This window comes from Barbus barbus, assembly GCF_936440315.1.
Source record: "Barbus barbus genome assembly, chromosome: 15".
Taxonomy (NCBI): domain Eukaryota; kingdom Metazoa; phylum Chordata; class Actinopteri; order Cypriniformes; family Cyprinidae; genus Barbus; species Barbus barbus.
The window spans coordinates 25388714-25412968 of NC_136743.1; the positions used below are offsets into that span (position 1 = coordinate 25388714).

The 24255-nt window shown below is 40.5% G+C and overlaps 1 protein-coding gene across 1 annotated transcript in view; it reads left to right on the forward strand.

The window, feature by feature from the left end:
• The window catches only part of LOC306881591 (pinopsin-like), a gene marked incomplete at both ends in the record, with an annotated part of 112510 nt that extends 92655 nt beyond the window's left edge, over nt 1-19855 (forward strand). The window contains one exon of the mRNA XM_079435768.1: nt 19610-19855. Within this exon, the coding sequence (XP_079291894.1) occupies nt 19610-19855 (246 nt within the window). The remainder of the gene's footprint in view (nt 1-19609) is intronic.
• Nucleotides 19856-24255: the final 4400 nt, after the last annotated feature.

A 24255-nucleotide genomic window follows, 5' to 3' on the forward strand; every position in this document is an offset into this window, starting at 1 on the left:
TCCCAGCTCTTCTGGACTCCGGCAGTGCAGTCAGCCTTGTTCAGTCCCACATCCTCACGCCCTGCGGGGAAACCAAGGCTACCCTTCCGATCACGTGCGTGCACGGAGACACGCAACACGACCCGACCCGGAGAGTGACCGTCCGTCTCCGTGGAAGCCTACCCCCAGCCCGCTGATCCCACTGCCCATCATTGAGGTGCCCTTTGAGCGCATCGGGATGGACCTAGTGGGGCCGTTGCCTAAGTCTGCCTGGGGCCACGAACGCATCCTAATGATTGTGGATTACGCCACCTGGTACCCCGAAGCAGTTCCCCTCCGAAAGGCCACCGCCCGTGAGCTCTTCCTGTTCTTTAGTTGGGTCGGCATCCCCACTGAGGTACTGACCGACAAGGGGACCCCCTTTATGGCCCGGCTAATTGCTGACCTGTGCGCTCTCCTCAAGGTGAAGCAACTGAGGACCTCCGTGTACCATCCCCAGACCGACGGCCTTGTAGAACGCTTCAACCAAACCCTCAAACAAATGCTGCGGCGAGTGGTAGCCGAGGACAGGCGGGACTGGGACCTCATGCTCCCCTATGTGCTGTTTATGTGCGTCAACTGGCTTCACCCTATTCGAGCTGTTGTTCGTGCACCAGCCCCGGAGCCTCTTGGACGTGGCCAAAGAGGCATGGGAGCAACAGCCGGCGCCCCACCGCTCAGTTATTGAGCATGTGAAGGAAATGAGGGAAAGGATTGACCGGGTCATGCCATTAGTCAGGGAACACCTCGCAAAGGCCCAACAGGCGCAGCAACGGCATTACTACCGAGCTGCCCAGCCCTGAGAGTTCCAGCCTGGAGACCGGGTAATGTCCCCAACTCGGCCTGCAAGTTCCTGGCCAGCTGGCAGGGCCCGTATACTGTCACCGAGAAGGTCGGGCCCGTTACCTACCGGGTCCGCCAGACGGGCCGGCGGAAAGCAGACCAACTCTATCACGTCAACCTGCTGAAGAAGTGGGTGGGGACAAGGGACCAACTCATCGCCCTCGCGGACCCAGCGGTAGTGGATGTTGATCCACAGCTGTCGGCGGCTCAGAAGACGGAGCTGCAGCACCTGATCGGTCAGTTCCCCGATGTGTTCTCCCCAAACCCCGAGCGGACCCAGATCCTCCAGCACGAGATCAACACACCAGCCGGAGTCATCGTCCGGCAACGGCCCTACCGAGTCCCAGAGGCTCGTCGGCAGGCTATTGAGGAAGAGATCCAACAAATGCTGAAATTAGGGGTGATTGAACCATCTAACAGCCCTTGGTCCAGCCCTATCGTCATGGTACCAAAACCAGATGGCACCCTCTGCTTCTGCAACGATTTCTGCCGCTTAAATGAAGTCTCAGAGTTTGACGGATACCCAATGCCTCGGGTGGATGAGCTCCTCGATTGCCTGGGAAGGGCCCGGTACATCTCTACGCTGGACTTGACTAAAGGATACTGGCAAGTGCCCCTCTCCGAAACAGCCAAGGCCAAAACGGCCTTCAGTACCCCCGGACCCTTTCCTTCGGCCTGCACGGGGCTCCGGCCACATTCCAGCGCATGATGGACATCTTACTGCGGCCCCACCAATCCTACGCCGCGGCGTACCTGGACGATGTGGTCATCCACTCCAGACCACCTAGACCGTCTGCGGAGGGTGCTAATGGAGCTGCGTAGGGCTGGGCTTACCGCCAACCCCCCGGAATTGTCACCTGGGCCTGTCCAAGGCAAAGTATCTGGGCTTCCAGGTCGGGCGGGGCTTCATCAAGCCCCAGGAAAAGAAGGTGGAAGCAGTCCGGTCCTCCCTGAAACCCAGCACGAAGTCCTAGGTATGAGCCTTTTGGGGTTGGCAGGGTACTATTGCTGTTTCATCCCTAACTTCTCCTCCTTAGCCTCCCCCCTGACAGACCTGACCAGGAAGGGGCAGCCAGAAAAGGTGTGCTGGACACCTGAAGCCGAGGAGGCGTTTATGAGGGTGAAGATGGCGCTTACGTCGGAGCTGGTCCTGTTAGCCCCGGACTTCAGCTGCCCCTTCCTGCTGCAGACGGATGCCTCCGACACGGGACTTGGAGCCGTCCTGTCCCAAGTGCAGGGAGGGGAGGAGCATCCCGTCTTGTACATCAGCAGAAAGCTGACCCCAGCCGAAAAGAACTACGCCACCGTCGAGAAGGAAGCTCTGGCCATCAAGTGGGCAGTCCTGGAGCTGCGCTACTATCTCCTGGGCCGAAAGTTCACCCTCGTTACAGACCACGCACTCCTCCAATGGATGGCCCGGGTCAAGGACACAAACGGCAAGACTTCCACTTTGAAGTGCGACATCGGGCTGGAGCAGCCAACTCCAATGCGGACGGCCTCTCCCGGATCTGGTCAGCTTTCGCAGGTCTGTCGGGGGTCACTCCCCACCCACCCCTTATGTCACCCCTACTAACACCATATTATTCTGCCAGGACAACGCTTGGGGGGGGGGGGGGGGGGGGGGGGGGGGGGTAGTGTGACGAACGTCCTGGAAACACACGTGGAGCACCTGTTCACAGCTCATCACGGGCTGATCACCCACACCTGCGCCTCGTCAGCCGGGCTGGATTTAAACAGCGTGCTCACAGAGGAAGGTTGAGAAGCCTTTCCATGAGACAGCGACCTAATCCTCTGTTCTCTTTCTCCCTCCAGATAACAGTGTGTGACCGATCTGCACCGCCACGAGCACCGCACAGATTCACCCACACCTGGACACATTCAAGAGCACCGCCACGAGGAAGACCACCTTCACCGCCCACGTATTTTCGCACTTGTTAATAAAATCCACCCTCCGGGGCCTTCACCTAAGCTTTGCTTGTCGCGTGTTCCTTCCACCCCAACACAATATGCACGCCAACAAATTTCATATCATATGCACACGAAAATGGCGTATTATATGCAGTGTTGTGCAAGTTACTTCCAAACTGTAATACATTACAGATTACTTGTTATTGTTATTTAAAAGTAATTCATTACCTTACAATATTACTGTGTCAGAATTGTAATGCGTTACATGACTCCTGTATTACTTTTGAGTTACTTTCACCAAAATAACTACAGAAGTAGAACTTAACATTCTAAAACGAGAATGTTGCCTTAATGGCAAAGTGTTTATATTTCGTTCCGGCTTTTTATTAAGTTCATTTAGAAAAAAATTCAAAGCATTTTTTGTTCATTAAATATGTTTTTTCTTTCTTAAAGTAACGACCAAGCGGCCAGTGGCAGACCGGCAGACTGGTCATAGCTTATGTTTGATCATTGTAGCCTTCTCAAATCATCATGACTTGCCTAAAATAAAATCTATAGATATACTAAAACAGTTCAAGCATATAACAATGTTTAAACATTAAACCTAAATAAATGTGCACTGCATCCAGTTTGGAGGCACCCGCGCAATCAATTGCAATTTTTTTTCAATGGAAACAACTTACGCCGTAATTTTTGCTCATAAAGGTAAGATTAATACATCATTCGTAACTGTAAAGGGTCTACTTTTATTTGTGTGCGCACACAATATCAACAAAACGTTGTGCTTTTATCTTGAACATGAGCGCTTCACAAAAATGAACCGCAAGTCAGTGAATACATGCCTCACAGACATGATAAATATACCTATAGAAAGCTTTAAATTACTACTTAACGAAATAAAAACAAAAACTATTTAATATAATCGTTATCCAAGAAGATGTACTTCTCTCTAAAGGCGCGTCTAATGAGGAGATGGCAAATCCTTACTATTTCCCCTGGACACATTAATGGTAATTACTTTTGCTGGGGCTTTTGCTTTATTGCATGTATTTGAACGCAGAATTCTTCAGCTGTGCTGACGGCTCGCTGCTGCTGCAGGACACTAAACACCGTTGAGCCTCTCTTGACAGTCACGGCAGCACGGACTCATGTTATTTCCACCAGCGCAGCAATTTTTTTTTCATCAATAATTGATGGATGTCTAAAATATAAAGATAAGGAGAAGCCTAAAACAGGCCCGCGTCTGAACTATGACGTGAATATTGTCCCGAAGCCCGGCCCTAGGGACATAAAAAAGTCGGAGCCCGACTTTAAATAAAAAAAAAAGAAATTGGGCTAAAAGTGTGTTGTAGCTCAAGCGTTACTGAACATGTACCGAGTAAAATATTACTGAAAATTGATTAGTAATGCCTTACATTACTGCATTACAGCAAAAAGTAATCCGTTACTGTAATGCATTACTTTTGTAACGCGTTACTCCCAACACTTATTATATGCACTCCAAACACGCGCGTGTCATATATACGCCAAAGTCCATTTTTTCGTATCAATACCACGAGTTTTCATTTTTATTTTGGTGTGCTATTTATACGCATTTTCATGAGACCGGGCTGGTTGAACAGACAAGTTTCCGAACCAGACTGTGATTTTATAGCGAATGAGACTTTCAAACATAGCTCGGTCAAAAACAAGCAAGATATTGCTACCCACCCCATACAGTCTCAGCCTTCTTAAAAAATAGAGCCTCTGTTGTAATCCTGTGCACAGACTATCAATGTGTGTCTTCCAACAAAGAACACTGTCCATATAAAACCCCAGGTATCTGTAAGATGTCACTTGCTGTATCACTGTGTTTTTAATGATCACAGGCTTTATGTTCAGATACACTTCTTGGGTCAAGGACCATTTCTTGTGTCTTTTTTTACATTTAAAACAAGACAGTTCTTGTCACACCACTGAATGAAAGTATCTATTTTACTGTGGTAAGATGATAAGTCCATGTCTTTATGTAAGAGACTTAAAATGACAGTGTCATCAGCATATTTCATGATAAAATTATTAGTATATATGCTCCTGCAATCATTCGTATACAAAGCAAAAAGCAAAGGCGATGAAACACCACCTTGTGGCACTCCTGTGTTACTATATCTGACCCCAGAAAGTGTCCCATTGACCCTGATCTGCTGAGTTCTATTACTTAAAAAAAAAAAGAAACCATTTGATTAAAAGAGTACTGACACCCATACTGTGCAACTTCTCTAAAAGCAAATGTGTCTGCACTGTATTAAATGCTGAACTAAAATCAACAAATAAAATACGAGCATAGGCTTTAGTATTCTCAAGATGCTTAGACACAACATGAAAAATGCTAAGAGCAGCATCCTCAGTATTCCTGTTCTGCTTATAGGCAAACTGACAGGTGTCTAGTAGTGGCTCTACTTCTTTTTCCAGCAATGAAATTACAAATTTCTCAAAGCACATCATGACATTTGAAGTCAAAGTCACAGCACAAAGATCAATATTTTCTATAGCACCAGGTTTTTTAGGGATTGGTGTTATGTAGAACATTTTCCACAGAGCTGGCACAGTATGGGTATCAAGAAATCACTGAAATAGGGGACACCATGCTATAGCAAGCTCTTCAACACAGTTTTTTAACAAAAAAGCTGGTAACCCATCTGGCCCAATAGCCTTATTGGTTTGCAAGCACCTTAAAATTGGGTCTACTTCCACCCAAGGGATGTCTTTGGTGTCAGACAGTGATTGCAGCTTGCTATGACATTGCTCTAAATCATTTTGTGCCTCAAATCTCAAATAGAAATAATTTAGCTCATTTGCTCTTTGTAGATTGTCCAATGTTGTAATATGTTTCTTAGCAGGGTTCATATTGAAGTTCACTATGGAACACAGTTTTTATACTTCTAACACAAGTAAACTTTTTCCTGTGCTGTTCCTTTGCTTTTTTCAAATTATATTTTAATTTTAATTCATAAATAATTTCCCCAGTATGCAGCATCTGGCTAATATTCAAGATCTCAATATATTCTCAAAACTATCGTTTTCAGCATCTTCAAAAGCAACATTTTGATCGCTCTTCACCTCATCGACCATCAAATGACAGTCACAGTATATTTCATTATGTACAGTAATTGCTCTGCAGTAAAGCCATTCAAGCCAGTTCAATTTTTGCCGATAATATTTGTTTTATGCATGTGCTAATTATGAGTGAAAAATCACGCCATCATTGTTTTAAACAGTGCCACTTTGTGGAATAAAGGTGAACTGCACTTATTGTTTCTGCAAACAAGTAATTATTGTTGTTTAATTTTTATTCTTTCCTGCTGTTACGGAGCAGTCCGGCGACATGACAAAGAAAGTTGATCCTGATTGGTCCTCTTGTGTGCATTCGAAGTGCTGATTGGCTGATTCACAGATAGAAACTTATAGAACCAAGTTAGAGTTTGACTGTAGATAGATAGAACCTTTTTGTTTTCTAAATAAAAAGTCCTAAAATGTACAAAACGAAAAAAAAAAAAGACATCACATAATGTAAATAAGTTGTCACAGAATAAGAATATGTGAATAACTCAATTTTGACAAAAATATCAGATAGATCCTTATTATTCCAAGGCGACAAAATAACCTCTTTGTTTTGATATGCTTCGTCCAACACCATGTGCTGTTGTTATTAAAATAAACAATTATGCAACACTGTCAGCACGTTTCCTCCAGTGTGGACACAGAACTCAAGTTTTGGCCATGTTTGTCTATGTAGAAAGTGCAGATCTACTGCAAACTGCTTTAATCCAAGTTAAGCAAACTTAAGAATAGTTTCATACAGATGGACCAAAGGCACAGACAACAAAGAAACTGCCAAGAAGCCTGTAAAGTCATGTCTGTCATTGGCTGTACCCGAAATCGCCCCCTATACCCTCATTCACTATTCCCTACATTAGTCCACTCATACAATTCACTTGAAGGAGTGAATGAAAACGAGTGAGTGAATTTGGACACTGAGTGCACTGGAAGGACTGCCGCTTTTGCATAGTTTTCTTGCTGTTTAATAATCATTTGATATGGGCAGCTCCAGTAATAAGATTGAAGGATTTATCTTGAACTCTGTCACGGAAATTATGTATAAACCCTAATAGTCAATTTACAATTAATTTTGTACCTTTGTTGTATTACCTCTATTACGCCGTGGACGAGCGCTTCTATAATGACTGGATGGATGATTCAGCTGCGGGCGGCATCTTCTGGTAAGACGCGGGAATTGACTTGGCACACGACTCTCACAGTGCATTCTGGGTCATCTCTAGCCGTTGAGTGTACATCGGTTGTGCACTCGTTTTCGCGGTGCATTGTGGGATTGAATGAGTGCACTCGAGAACGTCCACTATGGTTTCGAACACCACTTAAAATGGCCGTCCCCTCAAATAGTGCACTATTTGAGGGTATAGGGGGCGATTTCGGATACAGCCATTGAGACAGATCTCAATGTCAAATCAAAACTTCTGTCTTGCTTTACTTTTATCTGGTGTCTAAATGATTGCATATTCTGATAGATTAGTCTCACTGAGCAGTGTGCTTGAAGTAGGTTCAAAACTGACTAGACCAGTGTGCAATGGACCTATTGGTAAGCTCTGCCCTCCTTAGTAACTGTTGCTAACTTGGACAAACAAACGGAGATGCTAACTGTTACAATGACAGCTGTCAGTGTGAAAACCTTGTCCCAATGTGTTTTTGACAAGTTTTGGACACAGAAGGATCACCTCTCATCGAGGAGCATTCAAGTGTGACTTAAATATGCCATGGAGGGATATATAAAAGATTTTAAAATAAATATGGTGGGAAAAAAATATAAATTTGGGAGCGAGGGTTTATAGATCACAATTCAAGTGGGAGAAGCCTCATGTTACGGTCATCACGATCGCCGATGACAACATCCAGGATCAACACTGTTCATGTACTGCAGGGTAAGATTAAATTAATTTACATTTAACCAGTTTAATATGGAGAGGCGCTGAAATGTAGACGTACTTGTATGCCCTTTTGACCTACACTGTACATGGCGTGAGAACAGATAGCTATTTAGGTTTGTACATTAGCATGGACTCACTAACTTTAATGTAGCTAGTTTTAGCCAGAGATACCTTGTTTATAAGCACAAGATGACATTAACGTTCTATTTGAGCAGATAACTTAATGAGAGTATGACTACCTTGGGTCTTGTTTGGGTTTAGAAAATAATATAAAATAAATTCCTTTGCCCATCCTGTCAGGATACATGTGCTGTGTCCCAATTCACATACTATCTGTCCTAATTAGTATTCGAAAATAGAATTAGTATGTCCCAAATCATAGTATGTTTAAAAAAAGTGTGTCAAAGATTCCCAGATGGTCTACTACTTCCGGTTAAAATTTGAAGTGCACATGGATGCACACTCTGGGTGCTTCTCAATATCCCTCCTCGCTTCCTCACTCCTCCGTCCTCCATCCTATGACCCGGAAACCGATCGAGCTTAGCCATCTTGAAGGACATCTCAATTCTCTAGTTGCACCGTGAGGAGGCGAGGAACGAGGAGTGAGGAGCCTTCCAAAGGAGCTATGAGCGAGGATACACAGGTGTATCCTATGCGGAAGACTTTTTCATCGAAAAACCTGACGCACGTGTAAATTCTCCTCCCCCTTCTCATCTGTTGTAATAATTTTTAATTTATATTTTACCTTTGCAATTTAAATAAACCATACATGTCATATATTTCAACAGGGCATCTTGCTTTGTTTATTTTGAAAGTCTTAAAAAACAAACTTTAACAACATAAGGGCAGATCCATTTTGCGCAGCTGATGACGCTCTAAAGTGATGCTAAAGGGAGCGAGGATATATCATTTCACTTGATTCAATTCCACCATCCTCGCGTCTTTTATGTGCATCCTTCCCTCGTATCCTGAAGTGGTGGAGCTAAGATGCGAGGAAAGGACGCAAGGAAAGGAAACGAGGATGCACAAATAAGAATTGAGAAGCACCCCCTAACGGCTAATATTGCCCACAACACATTGCAGTGGAGAACTACAAACTCGCATAAATAGTGTTAAGAAACTACAAACATGGCGGATATGCGCGACCGACAGACAGGTAGAGAAAGGGATTTGAGTGATAAATAATCAATGTCTAACCTGATGAAAAAAAATATTATCCACGTTATAGTTCATCTGCAGCAACACTGAACTTTTATAATGATATTTGCTCATTAACCTTTAAATGCATCATTATGCAAACACATAAGCAGAGTTCTCGGCATGAAAGGGTGTTAATAAATATATCAAATAAATAAATAAAATTCCCACGGTACACTAAAACACTGAAATATGGGGGGGGGTTCAGTAAACACTGCATCATCAGAGTATTGTGGTTTTATCAGACACTTGCACTTAACATTATATGAAAATCAAGCTCAAATGGAGTTAACAAGGTTTTTGACCATGCAGCGAATGATGGAGATCTATGTTTTGTCTGTCTTTAGAACGGCTACATCTGAGTGCATCACATTACGCTTTCATCAACTCACAGGTTATAACGTTTATTGTAGCTATATGGGCGCTTAGTTGTTCTTGTTGTTTAATACACTTGGCCAAAATCTCATGATATGAAGCGCTATATGCAACGTACAAATGTATATTGGCCACAACTAGACGGCAAATACTTCTCCACTCCTCAAACACACAAAAAATAGCCTTTAATTAGCCAGACATAGTGTTTAAGTAAAGAAAATGTTTTTCTTATTCAAACATCAGTTATACCCTTGCATTGCGAAGAAGCGGAGATCGTTCTCCTCAAGGTTGTGCGTGGCGCTTCATTCTGAATGGAGGCGGGGTGAAGTTACGAGGTTTCTCTGATAGTCTGAGGATCCAATGGCGTTTTACGTTTTACTGACAAGCTCTTTTAATTGCTTTTCATTGGTTAAATATTTGTAAAACCTTCAAACAGACATAAGGAAGTCCAATAGCACTGATTTAAAATGATAATAACAAAATATTATAGAGATATGAAGTTTGGGTAATTTTCCACGGCACAACTGACTGGGCTAGGATATGGCAACTGCCATACTCTGCCATACGGAAACGCCGCCCCTGGTGCCTACTATTCTGCTACATACTCAAAAGTATACTTTTTCTTCACAAAAAAGAGTACATACTTGTTGGGCATATAAGTAGGTGAATTGGGACGCAGCAATAGAATCGGTGTTACAATTACCCCAGGCACATCGTTTTACCATTTTTGTAAGATAAAAACCATCAAACCAATGAGAGCTTCAGATCTTCCAGTGTTTCTCTACAGTTCTGAAACCTAAAGATGTCAGAGTTCCAGTCCCCATCAACTGATCCTCAACTGCCATTGGCTCATCTACGTTCGAGGGGAGGGGCTTACCAATACGTCAGTTAAGCAATTTGACACAAAAAGAGAGCTGAAGTAATGAATATAAGAATGATGAAGCCAAACATCACTTCAATATACATAATTTATTTTACCAATTAATACTGAGCAGTAGTGGACAGTAAAACGTATTTTACTCTATCAGTAACCCCAAGTACACTCTTAGCTGTATTTTCATTTTGGAAAACTTTTACTTCACTACATTATAAATCATAATATCTCAATTAAGAAAATCAGTATCATCCACAGCAATGCCTGATTTGTAAACATATAATTGTTTTGACCTTTTGTTTTGTTTTGTTTAAATAACTCTAAGGTTCAATTGTGAATTTGACATAGGATACAAACTCTAATTAAGTGATTCAGTCAGAGCGAGCCTCAGTCTCAGTTGACTGAATTGTTCTTGTCTGACTGAAAATGAGCCAAGAACTGGGAGTAACATGATACCAAGAGCTCCTCAGAGATCCTCAGTATGCTGACTCATAATAATTTGTAATAATGTCTGACATACTAACCAAGTGTCCATGGTCAGATTTTTTATTGGCCCAGGGATTCCCAGATAAACTCTAGTGACCTATCATACATACTTAAAGTTAAAATTTATTTTATTAATTTAATAGCATATCTGCATGTTTGTGGTTCTCTGATGTCAGATAATTGTCAATGGTCACCTGCAGTTAAACAAGTAAATATGTTCAATATTGATTCATTTTTATTTTAAATTAATTTAATTTTAGTTTTTTAAGTTTTTCATCAACTCACAAACCTCTTGTGTGTCCTCACCTCAAGTGTTCTGTAGCCAGTCAGAAGGCGTTCATACGGAGCCTGGGAAGTCACCTGTAGGAAAGAAAAAATATGAAAAAATAATGTGGGAACAGATTACGAAAGCGTGCACATGGATTATGAATTTGTGGGTATGGATTTAAAAACCGAAGGTACGGTTTACAAAATCTGAGCGCATGGATTGGAAATTTGTGGGTATGGTTTATTAATCTGTGGGCAAGGTGTGTTAAACCGAGAGAACCATTTAAGAATTAGTACAGTACAGAGTACAGTTCATAAACTGACGGAACGAATTGCAAAACCGTCGCCAAGGCCTTTTTTTTTTTTGCAGGTGACTTCCCAGGCTCCTTACTGTCAAGATGCTTTCTGTCTGTCAGTCATTTTGTACATTTTGTGTGTTCACCGCAGGCAGTCCACATATGGGAGGCTGGAAGCTAAGGGTGTAACACAAATTTATTGAATTCAGTATTTAAGTCTGAAGGAAGCTATAGACCGGAACTAACAGTTGAATAAAATACAATAAATAGCATTTAATTATTCAGCAATTATTTATTCAAAGAAAAGTGTTTCTATAGTACAGTAGAGTTGTTTTTTTAGGTCACTGAAGAATTAGACGTCTATTTTGAAATAATCTGCAGATTTGAAAAGAACCACTGAGATACAGTAGATATAGACCACTTCTTTTTTTGTTTTTGGCATGAAAGATTAGTCATTCACAGTGTTTTGTGCCACTCAAATTCTGATGGGTGCAAATCTACCAGTGTACTGCATGAAGAACTGAGTGATGTTTCCGGATATTGATCACACTCCAGTCGATGAAGAAAGATTCTCCTGTATGTCATTTTCAGTCTTCAATTCCTCCCAGCCCGTAACTATGGAAACTGTGAGTTGAGGCGAGTTGAAGACTAAAAATGCTGTACAGATACAAGTAAAAATTTTTGGCCAGCAACATCCATCAGGGATTCCAGGAACAGAACATCTACGGTGAGTCCGGCCCTGTGTTTTCACACATAGTGTTTGATAATTGTGACTCGATTATCTGTTAGATATCAAACTTGAGCCACTGAATATATGGATACGACTTAAGCTATGGATTTCACATAGTTTTCACTAACTGTTGAATTACTGTAATCTTTAGGGGAAGTCGTGGCCTAATGGTTAGAGAGTTGGACACGTAATCCAAAGGTTGTGGGTTCGAGTCACGGGCCGGTAGGGATTGTAGGTGGGGGGAGTGAATGTCCAGCGCTCTCTCCACCCTCAATACCACGACTGAGGTGCCCTTGAGCAAGGCACCGAACCCCCAACTGCTCCCCGGGCGCCGCAGCATAAATGACTGCCCACTGCTCCGGGTGTGTGTTCACTGCTGTGTGTGTGCACGTTGGATGGGTTAAATGCAGAGCACGAATTCCGAGTATGGGTCACCATACTTGGCAGTATGTCACTTCACTTTAGCATTAGACCATCAAAGACCATGCATTTTAATAATGAAACATGCATATTACAAATGTTAATGTCTGATGTAGCCAAACTTTGCTCCTGACAAAACATTTGCATTTCCTTTATGACACTTAGAAGTGATGAGCCATCAATATTTAATATCACTTTAGCACAGATGTGAAATAGTTTTTAACATCTGAAACTTTATTAGACCAAATTAAGCAGCATTGCTGTCATATTAAATGGTGGATGACAGCTGTTCTAGAAAGGAATGCTATATTTTTTCCTCTTAACTCATTTTATGAAGTAATGAAGTAAGTATTAAATTGCAACTTTAAGATTTCATAACTTGTGAGCACAAAGAGAACATTCCATGAATAAATTCTCAGTTTTTTCCCCACTGAAATTTTCACTACCACTGAAGCATGATATTATTTCCACTTGAATGTTTTCTTGCCATATTAATCAGATGAAAAATAAATTAGTAGTATTATGTGTGCACACTTTTTTTTTTCTTTGGGACTGTTAACTACTCTTTATCTGTTTAAATATGAAATAAATTAGAAACCATACCTTAAGTTATTTTGCAGTTTTAAGTTTTGTCTCAACAGTCACAGACAAGAAAGTGGAAGCAATTAAATAACAAGTCTATTTTACACCACTTCTATAAGCAGCGAAATACTACCCATGTTTAGGTGCCAAGTCCTGCTGGAAAATGAAATCAGCATCTCCATAAAGCTTGTCAGCAGAAGGAAGCATGAAGTGCTCTAAACTTTCCTGGTAGATGGCTTTGTTGACTGTGGACTTCAGAAAACACCAACACCAGCAGATTACATGGCAGCCCAAATCAGCGCTGACTGTGGAAACTTCACACTGGACTCTGTGCCTCTCCACTCTTTCTCCAGACTCTGGGACCTTGATTTCCAATTCCAATTCATCTGAAAAGGGGACTTTGGACCAATGAGCAACAGTCCAGTTTTTTTTTCTCCACAGCCCAGGTAAGACGCTTCTCTGTTTCAGAAGTGGCTTGGTAGCCCTTTTCCTGAATATGTCTGAGCGTGGTGACTCTTGATGCACTGACTCCAGCTACAGTCCACACCTTGCAAGCACTCACAAGTGTTTGAATCAGCTTTGCTTGACAGTATTCTCAAGCTTGCAGTCATCCCTGTTGCTTGTACACCTTTTCCAACCCAAATTCTTCCTTCCAGTCAGCTTTGCATTTAATATGCTTTGATACAGCACTCTGTAAACAGCCACACCTTTCAGTAATGCCCCTCTGTGACTTACCCTCTTTGTGGAGGGCGTCAATGTTTGTCTTCTGGATCATTGCCAAGTCAGCAGTCTTCCCCATTATTGTGGTTTCAAAGAACAAGCGATACACGGAATTTATACTGTAGGGATGGTCATTAATTGAAACTCAAATGTAAATATTCTAATGTTTTGAGATACTGATTTTTGATTTTCATGAGCTGTAAGCTCTAATCATCAAAATTAAAACAAAAAACTTTTGAAATGTTTTACTTTACATGTAATTAATCTAAAATATATGAAAGTTTCACTTTTTGAAATAAGTTACAAGAAAATAAATAACGTTTTCAAGATATTCAAATTTTTGGAGATGCACCTGTAGTTGTAAATTAATGAGAATTAGCTGACATATAGTTGACATGTTACAAAGTTATTTATTGTTGGTAGAATGTCTAAAGTGGACTATCGAAATAAAGTGTAACCATTTTGTATTTAAAATTTATGGCTGCTTTTAAAGGAAATAAAATTATGTTTTTCTAACATAAAAACCCAGAAGTCACCATAAAATCCCGATTTATCCATGCACATTATTTTATTTATTTTTTAATTCTTATGTGCTTGAAGTCTGTAATCAAAATAATTAACTTCTCCTCCCTCTCATGTCATGTCTTCTCTAATTATGTGTAGGCTACACCAGCAACCTGTCATTTATATCATATTGCAGCAGGGGCGGATCTACCACCCCACCTGCCACCCCAGAATTACCACAGAATAAAACATAAATGTAAGCAGTGTTTCATGTGCTACTTTTCAGCCGCGGCGATGACAGCGTAACGGAAAATATTGGCAAAAAGAAGTTTAGTCTGCACGCGCATGCAGCGCGCCCAGTGTAGTCGGCTTCATTAACAAATGACTCTTATGAACCGGTTCTTTTTGAGTCAAAAACACAAAGCGCAAATTGTTTGTACATTTGTTCGTGAATCAGATACTGCTTCTCGGTTTATTCAGAAGTCCTCTAGATAAATCTAATCCCATCCGGATATGTCTGAGATTCATCCCGTAATTGTTTGGTGATCTGATTCTCCGACCGCTCGCTCCACTTTGATGCACTTTTCCACTCATGGATAAAGGCCTTTCTGCCATATCGGACGAAACAATAACATGAAATCAATAAGAAGATGCCAATCACGAAAACTAATAAAACTAACAGAGTTAGGTGAGAATCTTGTATTGCAATTTTCTTGAATTGTTAACATAATATAGCTAACTGATTTTAGTTGGCACCTTTTTCCCAACCCATTAATTCATTTCTCAAAACAAAGACACATTTCTCCAAAAAATTTTCATGAACGATCCCGCCGTACAACTTCTCTGCCTGGAGCAGGGAGATCGCCCGCTGGAAGCTCACACCCTGGACTTCATTCAGCTCGTGTGCCTCACTCACTATCCGGACCGCTCGCTCTGTGTTTTTTATTACACCAGCCTGAGCGAGCGGTCAAATGCACGCGTTCCAGCGGGCGGTCCTAAAGAGGATTTCGCCGCCTTTGTGGGGTGGGTGCTGGTGCACAACGATTCTGTGTTCACCATCCTGTGGAGGATTATTTCGCCACCAGCCCCACTCCATAACTGCCAGAGACCAGCCCACCACCAACGAAAGATGCGACGGAGGTGTCACATGAGCCCACCGCAGACCGAGGAGTTCGGCGTGCCGCGATGGAGGAACTTAGACCGAGGACAAGGTCAGAAGTTACCATCGCCCTGGAGCCCATTTCTCCGCAATGGTCTGACCAGGTGTGTGAGCCGGCTACACCGCTGAGCGCTGAGGGAGTGTTAGTGGAGTTCGGGGAGTTGGAGGATTGCCCCGCCCACACTCCTACTGCGATGAGTGAGTACGAACTGGACTCTGATGGATATTATGATGAGCTGAAGGACATTTTTTTGGTGGACCTAATTTACTTTTTTGGAGAGGTGAACCCTAAACCCCCTATTCTTCACAATACTCCTGTGGCTCCGCTGGTCCCGTCCAGCCCTGAATCTCCTTTGTCTCCGCTGGTCCCGTCCAGCCCTGAATCTCCTGTGTCTCCGCTGGTCCCGTCCAGCCCTGAATCTCTTGTGCTTCCTGTGTGTCCTGAATTCCCGCCCAGCCTCTCTCTCCCGCCTCCTTACTCAACCAGTCCTTCAGCCCCAACATTGCTGATGCCCTTCAGCCCCTCTGCACCTCCTGCTGCTCATCTGGATATGCCGAGTGTCTTCGGACCATCAGCTCAACCCTACACAGAGGATCCCCTGTCTCTGACTCAGACCTCTGCGCCCCCTGCTCCACCTCGGTCCGTCGACACTTCGACTCCACCTTGGCTCCTCCTGCTCCTGGCTTCCCCGTGGCTCCTTCCACCTTCCACTCCCCCATGGTCTTTTACTTTGTTCTTGTCTGCCCTCTCTCCTGCTCCACTCCCTCCTCCAGAACCCCCACCCTCCCTTGCTATTTGGTTGCTATTCTGGGTGGTTGCTAGGCTCTTGCTATGCAGTTGCTGGGGTGTTGCTAGGCTATTGATATAGTGTGTTCTGGGTGATTACAGACATTCCTACCTCGGCTAATAACAGAAAATCAAACATTGTTTTAAAAAATGATCCAGTTTCAATGCATTGATATTATTGTATTTCTTTCTAATGTTGGGAAATTCAAAAGTGTTACTCTTAAACTTGCTCTTAAACTTGCACTAAAACGTGATTTATACCATCTAAGTAGCCTATGAAATATTAATAGAACCTCATGGCTTCTTTAATGATACAAGCTCAGATATAACCTGTTGAAAATTTTTATATTGTGTATTGACATGGTGCCATGATGGACATTGAAATGTTGTTATTAATTTTTCATTTTAAACGGTATAGATGATTACTTAATGGTAATGCAATATTTGTGAACACAACTGTGCATGCCAGACAATAAATACCCAAAGACTATGCATGGGGGATTGCTTTGGTGATGCCACCCCTCATAGTCCCCATTCCACCCCTTTGCCACCCTAAAAATTATTTTCTAGATCCGCCCCTGTATCGCAGCAATTAACAAATAACAATAATCCAATGAATCAATCAGTTCTTGATGAAGGTAATCAGGTCCCGTCCTGCATTTTTTCTTGTTCGAGAAGTTGTTTCACTCGAATATACACTCACCTAAAGGATTATTAGGAACACCTGTTAAATTTCTCATTAATGCAATTATCTAATCAACCAATCACATGGCAGTTGCTTCATTGCATTTAGGGGTGTGGGCCTGGTCAAGACAATCTCCTGAACTCCAAACTGAATGTCAGAATGGGAAAGAAAGGTGATTTAAGCAATTTTGAGCGTGGCATGGTTGTTGGTGCCAGACAGGCCGGTCTGAGTATTTCACAACCTGCTCAGTTACTGGGATTTTCACGCACAACCATTTCTAGGGTTTACAAAGAATGGTGTGAAAAGGGAAAAACATCCAGTATGCGGCAGTCCTGTGGGCGAAAAGGCCTTGTTGATGCTAGAGGTTAGAGGAGAATGGGCCGACTGATTCAAGCTGATAGAAGAGCAACGTTGACTGAAATAACCACTCGTTACAACCGAGGTATGCAGCAAAGCATTTGTGAAGCCACAACACGCACAACCTTGAGGCGGATGGGCTACAACAGCAGAAGACCCCACCGGGTACCACTCATCTCCACTACAAATAGGAAAAAGAGGCTACAATTTGCACGAGCTCACCAAAATTGGACGGTTGAAGACTGGAAAAATGTTGCCTGGTCTGATGAGTCTCGATTTCTGTTGAGACATTCAGATGGTAGAGTCAGAATTTGGCGTAAACAGAATGAGAACATGGATCCATCATGCCTTGTTACCACTGTGCAGGCTGGTGGTGGTGTAATGGTGTGGGGGATGTTTTCTTGGCACACTTTAGGCCCCTTAGTGCCAATTGGGCATCGTTTAAATGCCACGGCCTACCTGAGCATTGTTTCTGACCATGTCCATCCCTTTATGACCACCATGTACCCATCCTCTGATGGCTACTTCCAGCAGGATAATGCACCATGTCACAAAGCTCGAATCATTTCAAATTGGTTTCTTGAACATGACAATGAGTTCACTGTACTAAAATGGCCCCCACAGTCACCAGATCTCAACCCAATAGAGCATCTTTGGGATGTGGTGGAACGGGAGCTTCGTGCCCTGGATGTGCATCCCACAAATCTCCATCAACTGCAAGATGCTATCCTATCAATATGGGCCAACATTTCTAAAGAATGCTTTCAGCACCTTGTTGAATCAATGCCACGTAGAATTAAGGCAGTTCTGAAGGCGAAAGGGGGTCAAACACAGTATTAGTATGGTGTTCCTAATAATCCTTTAGGTGAGTGTACATTACAGTACGGAAAAGACTAAATGATTGCAATTTCCTTTCCGCCGACTTTAATTTTTGTGTGGAAGCACATCTCTGCCACAAAGTAAAAAAAAAAAAAAAACTTGATGAAGTATAATGTGAGAAATAAATTTGCATTACCACATTTACAGTGACAATTACAAAAAACTAACTTGCAATTGTGAGATATAAAATCGCAATTAACTTCTTTCTTTTTTTACTTTCTAGAAGAAACAGGTTTCTTTACTTTTGTTCCACAGCAGGTACATTGTCAGTGTTAAAGGACGTCACAGACCTGCTGTTGCTTACACATGTGGTGTGAAAAGGCCTCAGGCTTTTCTGACCAGAGCAAGAAAAATGTGAAAGTCTATGACACAATCAGAAGGGTTATGAATCAATGATGTTCAGTGGTGTCCCATTCCACTTTAAAAATGACTGTGTCTGATCCTTGCTAGGCTATAACACCAAACAAATCTGCCAATTTTCTCACAGAGAGAAAACAACAGAGGCTGATCATTAATTTATAACAAGCCTGGAAAGGTGATATAAGCTCTCAGCATTTTTATGTAGAGTATTTTTATTTATTTATTTATTTTTAACACTTTACACTGTTTTCCCTTTGTACATGAAATGAAATAAATGCTCTTACTAATGAATTGTAATTCTAAATGGTTATAACTTCCCATTCCCCTATCAAGTATCATTGTGTGTAAATGTTGCACCTTTCCATTTCTTGAGGAAATGTAGTTGACTATAAGTATACTTAGCAGAATGCGTATACTAAGTACACTACATTTTCTTAAGGGAAGTGACATCACGAACCTGGCTGTGTCTTTCATTTGAAAGGGCACAATGGTAGTCAAGCATTATTTTTTTCAGTAACGAGTAATCAAATTTCTCTTTTACAACGCCATTACCGTTACTGACAATAAAATGCAGCGTTACTATAATTGAGCTCACTGAAGAGGTTTTCGTCCGAGTAGGCTCTCTCTCACCCATAGGACCTGCAAAGTTTATTTTTTCTCTGGTGTGTGTTGGAGGGTGGGGTGGGAAACAACTACATAACTGATGAATGATTCATTAGTGGCATGCAGCACTTATGAAGTGCAGGTACTGAAATGAATGTGGATGTTTTCATTTGCGAGGTCGTATGAAATCAAAGCATTGAGAGAAACAGAGAAACTAATAAACCATAAACTTACTGTAGTGTTTAATAACATTTTTCAAATTGATTATGCTTATGCTCTCTGAAGTATTGAGTTATTATAAAGCAATACTATATTATAAATGAAAATTGTTTGTATTAAATTTAAATTATAAAATCAACAACACTATAGAGGCTTAGAATGCACATACAGCATTTTTTATCTTCAGTTCGACACATTTGATGTGCAATCACAATGTAGAATGCATGTCAACAAGTAAATTAAAGCGTCAAGAACCAGATGCATACTTCCTGCAAACTGATAAGTGCTTGTGTTGAATATATTTCAGCATTGTTGATCTAATGCCTTTTACTTGTTTGTCTGGGTTTATTTGTGTTAGTTCTACAGGTGTTTCAGAGCTCTTTTCAACTGTGAAAAACCCCAGCGAGGTTCCAGTCTGAAAAGTTCTTCTAAGGTAACTAAACCTGTTCAGGCTGGACGGCGCACAGACAACTTCACTTTTATGGTTGCTTCAGTGGGACCCACAGTGCTGCTCAACCAGGCAAACCCAGTGGAGGACGGCCCTCTATCAACAGATAATGCCAAACCTGCAGTGGTCTCCCTTGTGGCCCATTATAATGTTTGAGAGTTATTCTGCTTCATAAATGGTGACACTTGAAGAAACCTTTCACACAAAATGAGGGAAATGCAGTGTGAGATTTGGAGGATTTCACAGACATATTGCGTACAAGTACTATAACAAACGGGAAAATGAAAGAATCCCAAAGGAGTTTGATTTTGTGGAGTTTATGTGTCTGCTATCCAACAGGGTGTTATATTCTTGCAGTAATAAGTAGCTAGCAGTTACTAATTGTCTTTGATATGTTCTCAGATTCTGCGGGTTTTAAGATGACTATTTTTGTAGACCTGTCCAAAGGTCTGATGAGAAAAAAAGACTATTCTCAGTACAGTAAACAAAAGCTCTCAAGCGTGTCTTCGAAAAACACTCTCCCTTGCAATAGTCCCCAATGAGAAAACAGTATTTGTATCAATGTACATCTTGTTAATTTTAAAATGGTTTTTCTACATCTATGAATTTTTTTCATAAGGGAGGTTGAGTATGACTTTTAAACCTTGTAAGCACTGTTACTGTGTGGCCTGTGAATGTAAGATACAGTTTCTAAATTTCTTGTTTTTTTGTAACATAATATTTTAAATGACATTATAATATAAAATATTCAATATTATAGCCTACTTATGATTATAAAAAGTCTGGACTATTTTGACAGCACCTGCAGAGCTGTATTTGCTAATTCATGCACCCATTATTTGCTCAAATGTTTTACAATTACATGATACAAACTAGAGCTGTTTTAAACCAAATGGAGAATAGAAGAAAAAAAATATGATGCTATTGTATTTTTATGACAGTTTACAATTTTTTTATACATAGTTGCATTTTTAGGACATTTAACTTCATTGCAGCAAACCTGTACATTTGCATTTTATATGTCAGCACACCTCAAAAACATTGTCTTTTTATCTCAAAATATTGATGTAGAAATGATTGATGTAATATTGATGTAGATTTACATGAAAAATTAGTTGTGCATGACCTGTGTTTATGTTCATTCACCCATACAGAAATGCTATCACATTTGTTTGCATTTGCAAATTTTATGTTTGATTCAATAATGCAGTAAATATCAGAACAATGCAAAAAGAGAACTCCACAGTATTTTTGCCTTGCTAAAGGCAGTATCTCGATATAAAGGACTACTGACAGGTAAACAAATGTAGAGGAAATCATCTACTGTAGCTTCAGACTGTTAAAGACTTTTCATTAAAATTCTACCATACTTATGCGATTAATAATGTGAAAGAAACTAATTATGTAAAAAATGTACACATCATTCATTTATAAATTTCCAAACATTACTTGTCCACAATGTCGTATAGAGGATGAAAACTTACTGCTTTGACCTTTGTGTTTGCAATTAATCATTATATGATTTAAAATGTATTATTTTACAATATTTATATTTGTAGAGTGTGAAAATCTCAATCCAATGTTGTTACATTTGAGATCTTAAACACAGTTGGATCAATAAAGATCTTTTGAAAGCATTGTGGCACATTTAATTTAAAGTATGATATTTTTTTATTTGTTGGCCTTCCACAACAAAACCTCTGGCTTCTGTCAACAGTCAAATGTCTGGTGAGTTTCATTCATCCCTTAAATGTGAAGAAGATGATTATGTGATTTGACAGAATGGCAGTGTGTGAAGAAGATAAACTGTCAGTCAGGCAAACGTTGTGACAGACTTTCTATATTAGGTTTATATGGACTTTAGAAATAAATGTGTACTTTGCAGTTAACTTCAAACTGCTCCAAAACAGAAGACAATTTAACTGGTAAATGTGGAAATATATATATATATATATATATATATATATATATATATATATATATATATATATATACACAATCCTCTTAACAAGTAAACAAACAGTCAGCAGGCAAATTGGGATTTTATGATTAACCAACTGATGTCATCTCTCTAGAAGCCTTATTTTTCTTCAAGTTTAGGTCCTGATATCCATGACGCTTCCCGGTTAAGCACTTAAAAGTATTTAATCAAATGTCTTTTTAAGAAGGACAAGACACTTTTGATGTTAGGCAGAATTAGTTGCAGAGAGCCTATCTGTGCATCTTGAAGCAGACAATTGGTTACACAAGACAAATACCATCAGAGCTGTTTGGAGCCCATATGCCCAGACCAGCACTGGTGAAGTCACGAACACACTATCCCTAGGGCATATTTAAGAAGCACTTACAAGTCTGGACTAATCAACTCCCAATTCATTACACCCATTCATGGCTCATCCATTATAATGAGGGATTAAACTAATTAACATTCAGTAAAATGATAGGAGGAGAATGTTTATTTTTTGCTATGGGAAGTGCCTGGAAACAAGTCAACAAGTTGCATTCACTCCTGGCAAAAATGAAGAACAGTCTGTCTCGGTGATAAATGGACTCTGACTCTAAATGGACATTGAAACACATAGAAGAATGCCTTGGCCATTTTTCCTCCCTCAGTCCCTTTTGTGAATTGAGAAAGGTAAACCAGTAAAACATATGAAATCAATTCCTCTCAGATACACTGCACAAATAAGATGGAAGTGAAGTATTCATCTACAATTAAGAGCATTTATATATATATATATATATATATATATATATAAACTCACGGTTGTAACATGTCAGTTTCTGTTTAGTTCCCCTTTTGACCTTAATTGGTAGTTCCTATTCTGATTTAGTTAATTAGTAATCATCATTTAGTCCGGTCACCTGTTTTGAGTTAATTATGTCGTTGTCTCCTTTGTTCCCTGCTCTTTATAAGTCCTCAGTTTTCCTTATGTCTTCGTCAAGTCTTAAAGTTATGTTAAAGTTTTGCATTGTGGTGAAAGCTTTATTCTGCTGTATCGATCTCTTTATGTTATTAAAATCCTTTTTTGTTTATATTCTCGTCTTCCTCCATCCTTGGACTCACTTACCATAACAACGGTGGTGTGAATTTTTTTTAATTTTATTTTTTGCATATTTGTCACACTTGAATGATTCAGATCATTAAACAAATTTTAATATTACACAAAGATAACCCTAGAAAATACAAAATGCAGTTTTGAAATAATGATTTAATTTATTCATTATAAATTGTCATTTATCGTCTGCTAAATGACAAAAGTAAAGAGTGTAAAGACCATCGACTCTACCGTGCGACTCCACCGGGCAGGGACACCGGCAAGGGATAGTAGTAGCTTTTTATTAAATTTTTTCATTGATATGTTTATTATTGAAATGTTGTTATATGCATGTGTCAATTTTATTTAATTTCTTTATTTTCTTAAATATGTGGGTAGATAATATTTATAGAGTTGTAACGTTTTAGTTTTAGTTACTTTTTCTTATTTGTAAGTCGCTTTGGACAAAAGCGTCTGCTAAATGACAAAAGTAAAGTAAGTAAGTATTAAAGGAAAAAAGCTGTCCAAACCTGCCTGGCCACAGGTGAAATAACTGGTTGTGCCTCCCTTTGCAGCAACAACTGCAATCAAGCGTTTACGATAATTGGCAGGGAGTCACATTGGAGGGTTTTCGAGCATGAAAGGACTGTTTAAGGTCATTCCACAGCATCCCAATCGGATTTAAGTCCGGACTTTGACTTGGCCACTCCAAAACCTTAATTTTGTTTTTCTGGAGCCATTCAAAGGTGGACTTGCTGGTGTGTTTGTGATCATTGTCCTGCTGCATAACCCAAGCGCGCTTGAGTTTGAGGTCACAAACTGATGGCCAGACATTCTCCATTAGGATTTTCTGATAGAGTGCAGAATGGATGGTTCCATCAATTATGGCAAACCATCCAGGTCCTGAAGCTGCAAAGCAGCCTCAGATCATCACACTACCACCACCATGTTTGACTGTTGGTATGTTATTTTTATGAAATGCTGTGTTGGTTTTACGCCAGATGTTATGGGACACACACCTTCCAAAATGTTAAACTTTTGTCATCAGTCCACAAAATATTTGCCCAAAAGTCTTGGGGATAATCAAGATATTTTTTGGCAAATGTGAGACGAGCTTTAGAAAAGGCTTTATAACCCTTTCCAGACTGATAAATGTCAACTATTTTGCTTCTCATCTGTTCTTTAGTTTCTTTAGATCGCAGCATGATGTGTTGCTCTTTAAGCATGCTTTACTTTGTCAGACAGGTTCTATTTAAGTGATTCAACAGGTCTGGCAGTCATCAAAAACATTTCCATTAAATGTACAAATAGAATGAATAGTCTTCACTGTATAAATTCAATATAGATTAATTCTTATTTTACAAAAGTGATTCAGTCAAGGACATGGAGTAATTTTCTTTCTGATGTTTGATTCACATTATTGACACAAATGGCAACAGCAGCTATATTAGGCTGCTTTAGAGGAATAGTTCACCCAAAAATGAAAATTCTGTTGTTTTTCTTAAGCTGTATGAGTTT